Source organism: Rhodamnia argentea, chromosome 11 (assembly GCF_020921035.1).
Source record: "Rhodamnia argentea isolate NSW1041297 chromosome 11, ASM2092103v1, whole genome shotgun sequence".
Taxonomy (NCBI): domain Eukaryota; kingdom Viridiplantae; phylum Streptophyta; class Magnoliopsida; order Myrtales; family Myrtaceae; genus Rhodamnia; species Rhodamnia argentea.
In genome coordinates this window covers 23,666,645-23,683,072 of record NC_063160.1, presented here as the reverse complement: position 1 = coordinate 23,683,072, position 16,428 = coordinate 23,666,645, and the positions used below count along the sequence as shown (strand labels likewise).

Here is a 16,428-nt window from a genome sequence, read left to right as displayed (position 1 = left end):
GGCCTCCAGCCTTCAGCCTCTGCACTGCTCCTTTGCCCTTTCGCCCGGTTAATCGTTTTGCCGCCTTCGCCAAAAATAATTTGTAGGACCAAGCAAAATCCACCGCATCTAGTCTGAGCGCAATCCTAACTAAAGCCGCGTCCTAATCCGGCCCGATATATTCTGAACTTCTGGATCGAATCGAAATTGTTGATTAACAAAGGGTGAGTATGGTTCCAGAATAAAATTTGGATAACATGACCGGTGGAAACCAATCGGTTCCGAGGTATGGAGAGTAGGTTCTAGGTTCAAAAAATTAGGGAACGTATTCTAACGGTAGGTTACGGGTAGGTGGAACCCGAATCAAAACTTAGAATTTAGAGCAAGTTTTTATATTTTTTGTTGGTATATGTCTTCGCATCATCTTGCAGTATTCCGTGGTATCCGTTGATGAGTACGTAATTCGAAATCACTTTATCATTGAGACTTTTACTTTGTTAATATTTCATATTTATCATGTGTCTAAAAATGAGTTGTAGTCAGTGGATTTTAGCAGCAGGTAATAGTCATTGAATGTGATTATTCACTTCAATCATTCAACTAAGAGTACATGTGGAACTTGGGTGAAACCCGAAACTTGGAATAGACTCCGAAACTTGTGACATGGTAGGTTTCAAAATATGAAGTATAGGTTTCGGGTTCCAAAAAATAAGAAATTTATATAGATGGATAGGTTTTAGGTTTTATGTGGAACTTATATCAAACTTGAAACTGCTAACCCCCTACCGATCAAGGCGTTTAATTTGGTCAGATCCATTCCGAATCTAGTTTACTAGTTGTGAACATCGACATGCTCTCGGTGCACTTGCCCCGTTGAAGATGATGTCGGGTTCATTACGGTCTTGTCCGTCTAAGATCATTAACAATGATTACAAGTACATGAAATATGATGTGGCACTAAGAAAATTTTGAGGAAAAGAAATCCTGGCAAGACCAAAGTTCGTCCGAAACTTGCGAGATAGGAGTGAACTTGTAAGCTCGGCCCGGTAACAGCCCAAACTGCATCAGCCAGCCCACTTAGGACTGGAGGTTTATGCTCCTCCCTAGAATATCCGCACAAGAATCGTGGGAAAACCGAACCGAGTCAAATGGACTCTTCTCACAGTTTTTTCCCGTTTTTTCCCGGGTCAGTCCCTGGCCGATCCGAATCGTTAGTTGGGCAAAGACGGCGGTCCGGCCTCAATCGCTCCGGTCTGGTCGGTTCAAAGAGTATTTCCTTGCCTTTTTACGCGTGAGAGATACGGACAGGGAGGGGACTGGGGCCCTTGGGGGAGGGTCAAATGCAAACAGTTCCCGACTCTCTCCGTCGAGATCATCCGTGTGGAGAAGCTTAAAAAACGCACGGCGGTTCAATCGAAACGCCAATTGCGCGGGAATTGGAACAAGGGGCCAGCTCGAACTGGTGGAGACTTCACTTTCCACACACTCGCTTCTTCTTCTTCCTGTACTTTTTGCGTTTTCTCCCGATTGGATTGAATTGGCCGGCGGGTGATTTGTTCAAGGTATAGTTTGTGCTTCTTTGTTCTCTCTCTCTCTCTCTCTCTGTTATCTCTTCTGCTCTCTTTTTCATGTGAGAAGTTAGTTTATGCATTCTGTCGTGTTAAGGATTTTGTTGTCCGAATTCTTGGGCTGCGAAGAACTTTGAACGTGCAGAGTCTTTGTTTTGGACTTTGTTTCCTTTTTAGGCAGCTATTTAGATTTAAATTCTGAGATGAACGCTCTTTTTTTTTTTCTTTCTTTCCGTTTGCTGATTATGAATGTGCCGAATATTGCTAAATTGGTATGGCATGGCTTAATGAGGTTCGTGCTTTCCCAGTTAGATTGCAGCCCAACCAACTGTAGTTCTGTTCTTACTGCAAGATTACGAAATGTGACGTAGTTTGCCGGCAGATTTCGTGGGATGATCGCCCAATCATAGACCTATTGTACGAAAAAGCAATCGAGTTCTAAAACTTAGTCCTATGGTCAAGTTTCCCCTTCTTTATCCGACTTGGCGGTCCAATCATTGCCGGACATCCTCACTGTCACGGCTGCACTAAAGCCCTAATCAGCCCCAAACCCCGAAATCAATCTCTCCTGATCCCTGAGAAACCCCAATTCCAGTGGGGACTCCACATTCAACAGGAGTGATGGGCCACTAATGACCAATTTCGCCATCTGCGCTTTACCGAATCTGCAGGAGCGCAGAAACCTAAGCACGGAATTGGCTCTTCCTATGTCTTTTCAGTGGGCACCGACTTCCTGAGAGATAGAAACAGCGAATTCAGAATGAAGATCAAGTGATTTCACGAGACAATCAATCAACGGATGATGAGCGTGAAGACGAAGATGATTTTGGGCGAACAAGAAGAGATTTTTAGCTGAAACTTTGAACATTTCGGAAGCAGAAATTGGTGCGAGAAAAATGGCTTAGGGGTTAAAGTGAATGGAAGTCAAATTACCTCGGTCTGGGACTGTGACAAGTGATTGTTCCTCTGTTGTTCAATTCAGACTTCCGATGTTTCATGGTCTCTGAGTCTTCTGCTTTGCGGAAAAGGTGCGATCCAGTTCTCAGGGGAATTAGGGTTCACGTCAGAGGGATTAATTTGGGGATTTGGGGATTTAGTTGCTTGACCAAGGGACGATGCCGTTTACCTAAGCAGAAACACATTGTTTCGTTGGAAATAATGCGTTGCCCCGCCTGACGATAACTGAATTGTCACATCAAATAAATTAGGCGAGACTTGGCCGAATGTACGTGATTGCACTTCCCCTCAAAGGTTTAGGACTACATTGGTTCAATCAAAAGGTTTAGGACTTGATTGGTTTCCATACAATAGTTTTAGGACTGATTTTCAATTATCTAGATTTTGTGGATTGATTTTGAATGAATATGGCTAATGGCGACCATGTGCTTTTGCTTTTTTCTTTTCTTTTTTCGTGAGAGATGAACAGATAAAGCGAGGAAGGGCTCAAGTTAGGCAGCAATAATTATGGCCGAGTTGGAGAAGTTAAAGAAAAAGCTCACGCCATTGTTTGATGCGGAGAAGGGATTCTCTACCGCGTCAAGCTTGGACTCTTCCGATTCTTACATGGTATCCTCTTATTATTATTTTTTTTTGTAATATTGGGGAATATTGTCCTGCGTCGCCCTTATGCGCTTCATATGTTCATGAAGCTGTCAGATGGCGGAGCTGTTAATTTACTAAGCAGATCATATGGCGTCTACAACATCAACGAGCTTGGATTGCAGAAGTGCACATCGCGGTCCATAGATGAGACGGATCGCAGTGAGAAAACCTATCAATGTGCTTCCCATGAGATGAGGATTTTTGGGTCAATAGGCAGTGGGGCAAGCAGTGTAGTCCAGAGAGCTATCCACATACCCACCCACAGAATTATTGCTTTGAAAAAGATCAATATATTTGAAAAGGTATGTAAGTCCGAGCTTGTTTCCAGCAGTTAGCTTCATATACTATTTATTGATTGATGGACAAAACAGCCAAACTTCTTCTTACTTCTTTCTCTTTGTCTTGTAATCCTGTCCTTTTGCTCTCTCCATCTTTTTTAATTTGGGGGAGCTTAACTGGGTTTCATCTTTGGTATTAGGAGAAAAGACAGCAGCTCCTCACCGAAATACGGACATTGTGTGAGGCACCTTGTGATCAAGGTCTTGTGGAATTTCATGGGGCTTATTATATACCAGACTCTGGGCAAATAAGCATAGCTCTTGAGTATATGGATGGAGGATCATTGGCAGATATCTTACGAGTGCAGAAACGTATTCCAGAACCTGTCCTTTCAGTTATGTTTCAAAAGCTCCTCCATGTAAGGATAATTCTGCAGTTTGAGCATTTTCTTTATTTGACATGGTGCCTCGTTTTTGGCCAAGCTTATATATCTGGGTTTCATTTCCTTTATCACCTTTCACTGCAGGGTCTAAGCTACTTGCATGGAGTTAGGCACTTGGTTCATAGGGACATTAAGCCTGCAAATTTGCTTGTAAATCTCAAAGGGGAGGCAAAAATCACAGATTTTGGTATCAGTGCTGGCTTAGAGAATTCCATGGCAATGGTAAGCAATAGACGTTGAAGTTAACAAATGATCTGTTTATTCTCTTGCAATATGCTCCTTTAGAAGTCAAAACAGATGTCCACTGTTTTCTACAAGTTTAACTTTGCATACCTCTAAGGATATGCCGTATTTATTGACCAAAAAAAAGTGGTATGCCATAGCCTGCTGATATGTCTCCTGTTTGTGATTATCCAGTGTGCTACTTTTGTTGGGACCGTGACATACATGTCACCTGAGCGTATTCGCAATAAGAGCTATTCTTATCCAGCTGATATATGGAGCCTCGGTCTTGCTCTGTTTGAGTGTGGTACTGGAGAGTTCCCATATACAGCTACGGATGGACCAGTCAATCTGATGTTGCAGGTGACATGTAAATTCGAAGAAGTGGACTCGTACTTTATGCTGCTTGCATTTGATGTATGATTGCATTGAAGAGACATGAGATCATTCTAGGATTGATAGAGGTCTTTTGAAGGATTGGAGTCTTCGAATGTGAAATGGAATCATAGAAATTCCCGCCAATTAAACAAATTGGCCAAAAAAAATGTGGGTAACATGCAATAGGATGGACAATGGATACGATTTGTGCAGCATCAAAAAGAGGAACGGAATTCTAAAATCTTACTGTAGAAGTCAAAATTCATGAGTTCTACATTTATATAGTCCAAAATGTCCTGCATTTATACTTGTAGATGTATATTGAGTTTAAGTTTACATGGGTTTCTTTCAATGGGCAATGTAAATAGAATCCTGCTAATTCAAGATTTAATTGATAAGTTTATCCTGGCCAATTACAATCCATTTTATATTTTATTGGTATTTTAACAACCATGGATGAGTATTCTTTCACAGAACCCTTTTTGTGGCACAATTCAATTGATGAATGATGATCATGCACAATTGTGTTAATGTTCGAGAGTTGTTAAGTTTTGCATGTGCCCTTCGATTTACGTTGTGGGCTCCATGCAATGTCATACATGATTTTTTTTTCTTTTTTCGTGTTTATGGCAGATTTTGGATGACCCATCACCATCGCCTTTGGACTGCAATTTTTCACCGGAGTTCTGCTCTTTCATTGATGCATGTCTGCAGAAGGATGCGGATGCTCGACCAACTGCTGAACAAGTGAGATTGCAGTAAATTTGGCACCAAAGTTACTATTTTGGAAAGCTGCTTGAGCTTTGTGAGGCATTTACACCTTTCATGGAACTTCTTCAGTCTTTGAGTAGGTTTTGTGATGAGTTATATATTCCTGAGGTCCTTGCGGAAATATGTAGCGAAGTCATACTTCTCCATATGCCATTAGTATCATCCTGCATTGCATAAGTTCCACCTCATGGTAATGTCTTGCATCTTGTAGGATAGATGCATTTACTGATGACACTCCTTTCTTATCCTTTGATCTGAATTGTGTGATCATTTTCTGCAGCTGCTCATGCACCCATTCATCACAAAATATGAGCATACCAATGTTGATTTAGCAACATTTGTTAGAAGCATCTTCGATCCAACAGAAAGGATGAAAGACCTAGCAGATGTAAGTTCTCTTCTACATATGTGTGCACAATCTCAGTGAACTTGTAAATGCATGAAAGAATGGTTTAGACTTAATAGACAATTTGTCTTGTCAGACACAGGAATATTCAAGAGCTCTAGATACGTTTGTAATGATGAACACAGTGACTACATTGTATCTTTTGCTGTGCCTGCTGGTGCTGACGTATATATAAAAGGTCATACAAAAACTATTCTCTTGTAAAAAGTTTAGTGACACCTGTTGGTGACCCTGTCAATGAAGTTTTGACGTGGCACCTTTTCACGCGGTGATTTTAATGGAGGGGAAGTTGGTATTACAATTTTCCCAAATTCTTATGGACTCTTGGACTGGTTCAACCAGACTGCCCAAGATATAGGAAAAAAGTGCATTTCATTTCTCAGTGAGTATGCACCGTCTTACTTGGGCTTGCATTTTAGATAATAGAGTACATTTGCTCACAAGGACCTGAAGTTTACGTCTAGTTGGTTATTTCTTCTCTGTTGCGTCAAATCCTTCTCCTATTGACTTTTGCATATATTTCAACCACTGACAGAGTTAAAGTGATGCTTGAATTAATATGTTTGGTTATTTGTCAAGTAGCTCCTAAGTTGAACGAGGACTGGATCATCTGTCTGTACATTTTGAGAATTGTTTCAGTCAGTATGTTAAATGGATTTTAACATAAATTCGATCTTCTAACCAGATGTTGTCTATACACTATTACCTACTATTCGATGGACCTGATGAACTTTGGCATCATACGAAGACCTTCTACAGTGAAGGATCAACTTTTAGGTAAGAGATTCTTCTTTCTAAATTTTGTTGCTAGAATTTTTTTCTTTGCATATTAGGATTCAACTGTTTTAATAGAGATGTTATTTTGAAGTTGCATTAGAGTTTGAATCCATACTCAGAGAACTTGCTGATATTATTACAATTTTCCTCTTTTAGTTTCTCAGGCAAGCAATTTTTTGGTTCGGATGATATTTTTGGAAGCTTGTCGAAAATCCGGAAAACGTTAGCTGGTGATTGGCCTCCTGAAAGACTTGTCCATGTTGTCGAAAAACTGCAGTGCCGTATTTATGGTCAAGATGGGATTGCAATCCGCGTGTCAGGCTCCTTTATTATAGGGAATCAATTCCTCATCTGTGGCGATGGAGTCCAGGTTGAAGGCATGCCACATTTCAAAGATTTATCCATTGATCTTTCTGCTAAGCGAATGGGTAGATTCCAGGAGCAATTTATGGTTGAACCAGGCAATCAAATTGGATGCTATGTTATAGTGAAGCAAGAGCTTTACATAACGAGCTAGAGAAATGAGAGCAGATGGTAACCAAGGTTAGTGATTTGGTTATTGTAGCTTTTACGTTAAATTCCTTTTAAGTGTTGGTGATGACACCTTTGCTACACAGACCGACATCGCCATAAGAGATGAGATTTGGCAAATTCTGTGGGCATTCATTCAGGAATGTTTCTGTTTTGAGCTTTGAGATTCAGAAGTGACGATCAATACTCCGAATTCATTGCGTGGTGTCGGTGGGACTGTTGTGTACCACCATTTGACGGTTGATGGAGTTCATGGATGTACTGCTTTGTTTTCTCAGCATACTTATGATGCAGTTGCAGTAAAAGTGGTTTGTTCTATTTCTCTCTTCTTCTGGTTATAACGGGAAACCATTACTTCCCCTGCTAAGAAATGCCTGGGGTTATCACTATGGACTTCGGCCTATTAGGCAGATCCGGGCTTCAAGAACAGCTGGTCAAGTCCTCCTCACAAGCAGAGGAGTTGCGCGGATGCTGTCGGATACTCCAAAATATACTCAATTGAAATGTATTGTTATTGTAATATACATATTTGACAGAACGCGATGATCATCTTCTAAAGCTGCTTGTCCTCTCCCTTATATTGATAATTGCCCTAGTTCGTCAGAATTTGCTTTGTACTTGTTGCGAGGCATTAATTGACTTCTCTCGATAGAGTTTGGTGTTGATGATGCTTCAAGACAAAATCATAAATTACTTCTTATGTCGTGCTTGCTTATTTATTTTTTTTTTTGCCTGAATGATCTGCTTGTTAGATTTTGTCGTGAACTCTGAACGAAGTTACCTCGTACCATCTTTACCAGAAATCTCGTAAGATTGGTCGAATTTCTATAATAATCTAATTCTTTTTCAGTTCATACTTGCTGTCCGCTTATCTTTAGGCTTAATCTTTAGTCCTAAATTTGTCACGAAAGTGCAATTGAGTCATTGTAAGTCTTAAACTTTCCTAAAACTTGTCGAATTGATGTTATCAAGTACTTTCGTTAATTCCGTCCATTTATAATAGCAAAAAATAATGACATGACTTTTTTTAATAGTTTCTCTCACCTATGAAACGATGACGTGGTTAAAACATGAAATATAAAAGCTCAAACGATGTTATTTTGGCCTAATAAATATAGGTGTTCAAAAATTGTTCTTTTTTTATCAATATTTCCAAGTGAATATTGTTTCAAATAAAGGCTTGAAGTGACATATCATATTTTAAAAAAGGCTGGCCATAGAGTCCCAAAAGAGAGCTTGGCCTAGAGGATATTTTCACCATTTTCTCCCTTTTGAGTTTTTTCTTTATTTTTTCCTTTTTCTATTTATTTAAAAAAAAAACCCACAACGTACAAATACAAGCAGGAGGGTTGCCCACCATCCCAACACCAGTAGGCAATCAAAGAAGAACGGCAAGGTCGGCGATGCCTCGACGAGAGCCTGCTGGCCCTCTCCAAAACCGGGAGAGGGTTAGGCCCTCTCCCAAATCCGAGCATGGAAGTCGCCGGCCCTCATTGAGGCATCGACAATTGCTAGCCTTCACCAACCCCCATCGGCGGTTGTCGATGGGGCAAAAAGAAAAAAGATAAATAAAAAATTAAAGAGCGAAAAATGGCAAAAATGCTCTTGAGACCAAATTCTTTTTTAAGAATTTATGACTACTTCAAATCCTTTTTTGAGAAATAAAAAATGAGCTAAATTAAGCCCTTATTTGAAATAAAATATACTTCAAATCCTTTTTTGAGAAAATGAAGGTACTTCGAATATTTATTTGAAATAAAATTTGCTTTAATTCCTTATTTAAGAAAGCGAAAGTACTTCGGCCCTTAATTAAAATTTTTGTCCTTTTTTTTTTCCCCTCAATAGGAGCTAAAATGAAAAATGATTTCCGCGAAAATAAAGAAAAATGAAAAGTCGCCGGAGCCCATTTTTAACGGTCGTCCCTAACCTGCATAAACCCTAGCATTCGCTTCGCTCTGAGCAGCCGCTTCCCACTCTTCTGCTCGCTTCTCTCCTGCGCCGACGTCTCTGCGATCATGCCGAAGCACTACAGACCTCCGGTGAGTCGATCTCTCCGTCTCCTCTCTATCTCCGCGCAGCTTCTGAAATCCTTTCGTGTGGCGATTCGTGTCGTCGAGTCGATAAGCTCATGTGATTTCGCCTTGCGAATTTCCTCCGCGTTCAGGGAAAGAAAAAGGAAGGCAACGTCGCAAAGTACGTCACCAGGTCCCAAGCTGTCAAGCTCCTCCAAGTCAATCTCTCCACTTTCAGGTCCTCTCTCTCTCTCTCTCTCTCTCTCTCTCTTGGTGCTTAAGTTTTTTTACCTAGACAGGGGAAAGGAAATGACAGTAGCTTGTTTTTCTTTGTGCTAACAATAGTTTTAGGACATAACTTTTGTCCTTAATTTATTCCCTTTTCCTTTAAAGGACATCCGTCTTGCAGGCATGAATCGATCTTACATGCTCGAAATCTCAATGTTTAGGTTGTTTTTCGCCGATAGGTAGTTGCGCTAATGGTGTTCTTTAATATTTTTCTGCGGACTTCTCCTCTAGCATGTCACTGAAGCTTATTGGTGGATGTGGTCTGCGGGTAATTGGAACATGTACTACAGGGCTATGTTGCTGCTTGTTTTCACTGTTTTATCCATTTCTCTTTTTCTTGTTCTTTCGGCAAGTAAATGTGACAGGTATAGTCCTTTATACAACTTGGCCAATGAAATCGTGGTGATTTTTCTTACATGGTTACACATACTGAAGGAGACATCTCTCTCTCTCTCTCTCTCTCTCTCTCTCTTTTTTGGGGGGGTGGGTTTTAATGTCCATGCTTATCTCACTGATTGAACTTTCAAGCTAAGTTTGAAGTTTTTGTATGTTCTCATGGATATGAATCTATGGCTGTCTTACAATGTATTGGAGACCAAAACTATAATTCTTAATATCAACAACCTTGCAGAGGCTGTGCTTGTACTGTGAAATTTTTTATGTGAACGTTGAACTTGTAATGTTGATTCAGAAAACAGGAGAGATTCTCGAGACGTTATACTGCATTATCTTGCAGTTTTCTGTTGATTGAAAAAAAACAATTCTCTTTTATATATGTTTGTTGCTTATGCATCGGACATTTACTCTTTTTTCTTTTATTGGAAATTATAGGAGACTATGCATCCTGAAAGGTGTATTTCCCCGGGAGCCTAAGAAGAAAGTGAAGGGGAACCACCACACTTATTATCACTTGAAGGATATCATGTTCGTTAAACATGATCCGTTGCTCGAAAAGTTCAGGGAGATGCGAACTTACGATAAGAAACTTAAGAAAGCTGTGGCAAAGAAAAATAAGGATCTTTATGAGCGTCTTCGCACTCGAAAGCCTACTTACACGCTTGACAGACTCATATTGGAGAGGTTTGTTGAATATGTTTTCTGTTATCTACCATTGCAACTTTCATATTTCATCCGACATTTACAGGCTGCTTGCACTTTTAATGTAGGTATCCTAAGTTTGCTGATGCTCTTAGAGATTTGGATGACTGCCTGTCCATGGTGCACCTTTTTGCGGCATTACCAGCCTTGGAGCGGGAAAACATCGAAGTGAAGCGCATCCACAATTGTCGAAAGTTAGTTTCGTACTTTCGTCAGGGAAAACAATGACTGTGTTACTAGCCCTCTTGTACACACTTTCCACATGCATCACAGTGCTTTTAAATTTGAAATAAGAGAAGGAACCACTTCGCATCTCGTAGATGCATAAATTAATAAATTGCCCAATGCCAAAATCTCCAATGTGGTTGGTCAGGGCAGCCTGATCACTTTTATAAGAAGCTGGGACTGATAATGCCGACAGCATTACATTGTCCTAAAAGTTTTGACTTCTTACAAGAAAGGGGAAGAAAGGGAGTTTGAAGAAACATCTAGGGCTCAAAGGAAAATTTCTAGCCACATAGGTTAATTAAGGGATGATTTCAAATTGAAATTGAGGACAAGTTTGTGAGATATGCCATGTTTACTTTGTAGAACAATGATGATGTGGCAATTGGTGGCTTTAATCGTTGATGAAATGAAAAGTGTGGAAGGACAGAATAATAGGGTGGCGCAGCTTTTCTCAGTTTAAGCTTCATTGGACTATGGAATGTCGCCAAATTACTTTTGTCAGAGACTACTCGAGTTAAGTAAACATCTAAACAAACATAAATCCGTAGTCTTCCTGTTCAATCCCAAAAAATGTCTAGGCAAGGATTGTCATAGGAATATTAGTCAGCTGAAATCTCACTTTTCCTGTTATAACAGTAGAGGTTCACATATCGGGATGTATTATCAGTCTAGGTTAATGTCTTTCTTTAAATGATTAATTTTCACTTCTGGTTTGATCAAACCTACTTTCATTCTTCTCTGTTAGGTTGAGTCATGAATGGCAAGCTTATATTGCTCGAACACATAAGCTCAGAAAAGTTTTCATATCTGTGAAAGGCATATATTATCAGGTACTACAGGTTACTTATTGATCAACCGTATTACTTCTTATGTTGCATGAAATTCTTACTGAGCAAGGCTACGTCCGCGGTAATTCATTTGCGCAGGCTGAAGTTGAGGGTCAGAAGATCACATGGTTAACACCTCACGCCTTGCAACAAGTTCTGCCTGACGATGTGGACTATAATGTCATGCTAACTTTTTTGGAATTTTATGAGGTCATGTCTTGAGCTTCTGTTTTCACCTCCTATTCTAGTTTAGCTGATGACATGAAGTGGTGTTATTCTCTTTTGTCTTCTTATAATTCGACCTGAGAAGCTTCATCAATTAAGAGTCTTGTTTGAATCTCTTAGATTGGATTTAGGTGTGTTGTTACAAACTGATTCAAGTAGAGTGGATCTGGATGTACATAGATTGAATTGCCTCTTTATGGGTTGATGAAATGTCAGTACCTCTGTGCTGAGTGGAACATAAATCGAAGATGTAACTCTATTTTAAGCTAGATGGTCATGATAGCCAAGTGGTTATTGCCTTAAATTGTTTGTTTCGTATTTCCTGTCGTAACAATAATATGCGATCTTATTAAGTCTGCATTCTGTCTCTCTTTTTGACCTTGTCATTCATTACTGCAGACTCTTGTTGCTTTTGTGAATTTCAAGCTTTATCATTCAATCAGTGTGAAGTATCCACCAATCCTGGATCCCCAACTGGAGGCTTTAGCTGAAGGTATTCTTTCTAAAGGTTATCTAAATAGAGCTATTGGCTATCTGTGGGGAATAGTGAAACTTCTATCCATGATAATCTTTTTGTGTACTTCGGCCTTAGTTTTCTGAGTCATCTGTTGGTATTGCACTTTTCACTGTTGAGGTAATAATTAGCACAAAAATTTGCAGAACTTTATGCATTGTCAAGATATCTTGATGCTAATACTAGATCCTCCCGGCCCTCTGGATCTAACCAAGTGGAAAGTCAAGAAAATGAAAAGCAGCATGATGAATCTGATTTAAGGCTTGCACAACTTCAACATCAGCTTCCTCATAATGAGCCTGGGGCTCTAATGCACCTTGTTGAAGATGCTGCTGGTGAGGACGAGGAGGATGAAGATACGAAGGAGTGTGAGAATCTATTTAAGGATATGAAGTTCTTCTTGGGTCGTGAGGTGAGATCAATTTTGCATTGGCATATAGATATTTGTTGTTGGTAGTCCATACATTTATCCTACCAATAAACCTTCTTGTCTCCTCACATTTGATATTTTGTAGAAGTGTAGATTTGCTTGCTAGGAATTGAAAGTGTCTCTCTTCCCTCTTCCCTTTGTTAATAGATAGGGAGGGATAAGTACTAACTCGATGTTTTCATCTTGGAATGGGTAAGGGAAGTTGGTTATGTGACTTTTAGAAAAGAAGTGAACATAGTGTGTGCATTCATTTGAGAAAAATGAATACCAAGCTGTGCCTAGAAAATGAATGGAATACACTTTGGATGGTGTATAGAATAGCTTTGTTTTTCATTTGAGAAAAAGACTATTTTGCGTCTGAACAGTAAGATATCTGGAAAATTCTTTTTGATGAGTTTTTACATTTGGATTCTTCTTTTGCATGGTTTTTTTGTGCTATTTGAAACCGAATAATGAGGTTCAAGTGGTGACTGCAATTTGCACCAATTGCGTTAGCATGCCCAGTTGAATGTGACGCAGAAAATATTACCGAATTGTGTCTATGTTACCTTTCATATCCATCCTTTTGACTAAGTTAAGAAGCATGCTTCCCTCACTTACATGAGTATCTTTCTATTATAGCGTGTTAGCCTGTTTCATTTAAAATTTCCAGCTTGTTCTAGTTTTGCATGCTGATAGTGCGGTATTTTGTGATATTGTGGATGCTGGAATAGTTTCCAGCGGATGTGAGAGCAAATATCCAGTAAAAATTCTATGAAAACCAACATTCACGGTAGATATTAGATCTTAATTGTTTTAGAGTGGGCAGTTGTCACAGTGATGAAGGAAAGTATATATTGTTCACATGCATCTACATTGCTACTCACGAATTGATCACTGTTCACCTTAGGTGCATCTTCCTTGCTGACCTTATATCATTCTGTACCCGCTTCTATTAATTTTTCATATGATATTAAGGTTCCCAGAGAGTCGTTGCTTTTCGTTATTCCTGCTTTTGGAGGTATTGTTTCTTGGGAGAGAGATGGTGCTCCGTTTAGGGAAGCTGATCAGAGCATTACCCACCAGGTGTCCTATTAATGCTCCCAAATGTTCTGTTTTCTCCTTATTTTATTATCATTTCCTTTGTATCCCAATGCTTGATGATTTCATTTTGCTGTGCAGATTGTTGATAGACCAACTCAAGGTCATATATTTCTTTCTAGAGAGTACGTCCAGCCTCAATGGATTTACGACTGTGTGAATGCAAGAATTATCTTGCCAACTGAGGGTTACCTGGTGGGAAGGTAAAGTGGACATGCTCTTTGAAATTTATTTAAGCATTGTTTTTATTTCCTGAGTCATGACGTTCTAACAAACTTGTTTGTTCCTCTTTCTTCCCTTCCTAAATTGGTGCTCAAATAATGTCCTTCTCTTATCCCAACATTATCATGCTCAAATGATATGTCCCTCATCTTTCTCCCGTATTATCCATCTAGTATTCTGTACTCACCATGATTGCAAAAAACTGCATGACGTGCCAATGCAGTGCTGCAAATATTAGCATGCTTGGTCGGAGTTACGCTTCACAATATATCCAGAGTCTGGGACTCGCCATAAATTTAAATGGATAAGATGGGAACCTCTGGAAAACTTGCCACTTGTGAAATATTATTAGGTCTAGCCTGCAATGAACCAGCCACGAGCTTAAATTGATTCATTCAACATCAGTGCTAGATTTACTCCAATCAATAGTGTAGATGCACTTGACTTGAGGCTAGCCTGTAAGGGTTATTGTTGTATCATGGTATATGCAAAGAAAGAAATAGGAAGCTTCTCCGAAAAAGCAACAATAAAGGAATCTTCTCCGGAAAAAGCAACAATAATAAAGTGGGCTTGTTGCTATATTAGAATATAGACCCAATCATTGACAATAAAAAGGATTACATCTGACCAATAATTTCATCCATTGTTGGGACTAGCTATAGGATTTTGTGATAGGTCTGCTCCAGACTCAGAAGGGCACTCGTAGAAAAAACTTTTGTCAGTCTAATGTTGAGTGTATGAAAATAACGTTATCTGTTTTTGTTTAATCACCTCTCAGGCTAATTCTCGTTGTTAAAATATAATTTTGTTGTCTTTCATTGCCTTCATTACACTAGCTATTTTACACATATCTACTAAAACTCCTCATAAAGTGGTCCCGTCCATTGCACAGTCCAGCCTAGTGCTCTAGATTAGTTGGATGGACATCTAGGAGTTGATGAATTTCAGCTATTTTTTTCCATAGCCTCTTTGCATCTTTATTCCATTGTTCTCTAGCATTTGATGTCATTTTTTGCAAGCAGGGTTCCTCCACCACACTTGTCGCCTTTTGTCGATAATGAAGCTGAGGGTTATGTCCCAGACTATGCAGAGACCATTAAGCACTTGCAGGCTGCTGCCAGCAATGAGGTTCTTCCAATGCCAGGCACCGTAAAAGAAGACTTGGAAGATCCTCAGCGTCTGTTGGTTGAAGGGATCATTGACCGTGCTGAGGCAAATGAAGCTGCTGAGAAGAAGCGGAAGGTATTCAATCTCCTGATGGCTGATCGTGATTTTCTACTGTAGCATTATTACTGTTTGTTTCGACAGATTTGCACTGTAGATTTTGTCACAAGTTGTCAAACTCATAAATTCTTGTCAATCCAGATGGCAACTCTCGAAAAACAGTATCATGACGAGTTAAAATTGGAACTAGAGGGAGCCCAGTATTCTTCATCCATGATTAATCAAAACATGGAGAGCAATGCAGCAAGTGGAGAAGCTAGGGAGAAACCTGTTCCTGATCTGCAACAAATTGCTGATGATAGTGCAAATATGTCGAAGATTGTGATGTCACGGAAGAAGAGGAGGCTTTTAGAAGCCATGGAGGTAACTTAGAATGTTTACTGTGTTTCCTTGTTAAATTTGTTGGCTTGTCTGCAGTTTTTGTCATGCAATGACACTCGGCCCTTGCTCTACGCAGATAGGAAAGAAACGTAAACAGGCTAATGTCGATCTTCTTAAAGAACGGAAGAAGAAAAGTGAAGCAGGTCAGTCGTCAAAGGAGAAATAATTCGGCCTGGAATTTTGAGTTTTTTCCGGAGTATTTGATGTTTATGTATTGTGCTTTTTATCGTTGGAAGAACAGTGTACTGCCAATCAAAGGTATTGGCTAAAATTTTGCAGAAATATGGATGATAGAAATGTGTAAATTATTTTCTTCATAAAGCTTATTGAGAGCGAGGTTCAACTAGCTGAGGCTCTATTTGTTTCATTTTTGGTAGCTATACAAGTGATCATTTTAGAGTAATATTGTTTAAATCATTCATATTTTGCCAAATAAATGGGGGCTAAAAATATGTTTGCCCGCTTGATGCATTACTTTCTACATATGATTCTGAGCACATGTAGTTGCGAGCTGTTCTTGGTAATTTTTTTTTGGGAAAACGTGCAAGACTTGAGTGACCCGCCAACACTGGTACGAGAGTACTACTGTTAAAATCATTAAGTTTTATACACAATTATCAAAACTTAATTTGAGGGATATATCTGCCTTTATTTGATTTTTCAAGGTTTTCGATTGTTTCAATAATTTGTCAACGTTTATTTGACTCGGTTGTAGACATGTTTAACTTACTGAATAAAAATTAGTAGATGGAAATATATGGTTAAATTCAGGAAAATGATTCCTCTCCTGGATCCGAAACTCTACGCCCTCTCAAAGGTGGTGGTATTACTGCATACAGGTCGAGTCACGAGGTCGCCTTCTATCGCTCGTCACTCTTCACCCAATGTGGCATTGGCATACTTAAGATTTTGTTTGCGGTGCCCGGTGGATCTTTGGAGCTTTG

The 16,428-nt window shown here is 39.5% G+C and overlaps 2 protein-coding genes across 2 annotated transcripts; both read left to right on the top strand.

Moving 5' to 3' along the window:
• Nucleotides 1-1,286: 1,286 nt before the first annotated feature.
• Nucleotides 1,287-7,471, top strand: LOC115751122 (mitogen-activated protein kinase kinase 3). Its single transcript, XM_030688853.2, has 11 exons — nt 1,287-2,827; nt 2,974-3,113; nt 3,197-3,451; nt 3,628-3,846; nt 3,955-4,092; nt 4,288-4,455; nt 5,104-5,217; nt 5,522-5,629; nt 6,333-6,424; nt 6,581-6,967; nt 7,042-7,471. The coding sequence occupies exons 2-10, from the start codon at nt 3,012-3,014 to the stop codon at nt 6,939-6,941; spliced, it is 1,557 nt and encodes a 518-aa protein (XP_030544713.1). The 5' UTR covers nt 1,287-2,827; nt 2,974-3,011; the 3' UTR covers nt 6,942-6,967; nt 7,042-7,471.
• Nucleotides 7,472-8,785: 1,314 nt separating this feature from the next.
• Nucleotides 8,786-15,832, top strand: LOC115751121 (pescadillo homolog). Its single transcript, XM_030688851.2, has 13 exons — nt 8,786-8,994; nt 9,120-9,205; nt 10,087-10,335; nt 10,422-10,547; nt 11,327-11,411; nt 11,508-11,618; nt 12,033-12,126; nt 12,294-12,559; nt 13,535-13,642; nt 13,739-13,860; nt 14,902-15,121; nt 15,245-15,466; nt 15,561-15,832. Exons 1-13 carry the CDS (start codon nt 8,971-8,973, stop codon nt 15,648-15,650), a joined length of 1,803 nt encoding a protein of 600 aa, XP_030544711.1. The 5' UTR covers nt 8,786-8,970; the 3' UTR covers nt 15,651-15,832.
• Nucleotides 15,833-16,428: the final 596 nt, after the last annotated feature.

Bases quoted from the DNA above. Each gene is read 5' to 3' on its own strand.
- LOC115751122 (XM_030688853.2), top strand. From the start codon at position 3,012: ATGGCCGAGTTGGAGAAGTTAAAGAAAAAGCTCACGCCATTGTTTGAT. The intron at 3,114-3,196 runs GTATCCTCTTAT...ATGTTCATGAAG, and splicing joins ACTCTTCCGATTCTTACATG to CTGTCAGATGGCGGAGCTGT. The intron at 5,218-5,521 runs GTGAGATTGCAG...CATTTTCTGCAG, and splicing joins CTCGACCAACTGCTGAACAA to CTGCTCATGCACCCATTCAT.
- LOC115751121 (XM_030688851.2), top strand. From the start codon at position 8,971: ATGCCGAAGCACTACAGACCTCCG. The intron at 10,336-10,421 runs GTTTGTTGAATA...CTTTTAATGTAG, and splicing joins GACAGACTCATATTGGAGAG to GTATCCTAAGTTTGCTGATG. The intron at 15,122-15,244 runs GTATTCAATCTC...TTGTCAATCCAG, and splicing joins CTGCTGAGAAGAAGCGGAAG to ATGGCAACTCTCGAAAAACA.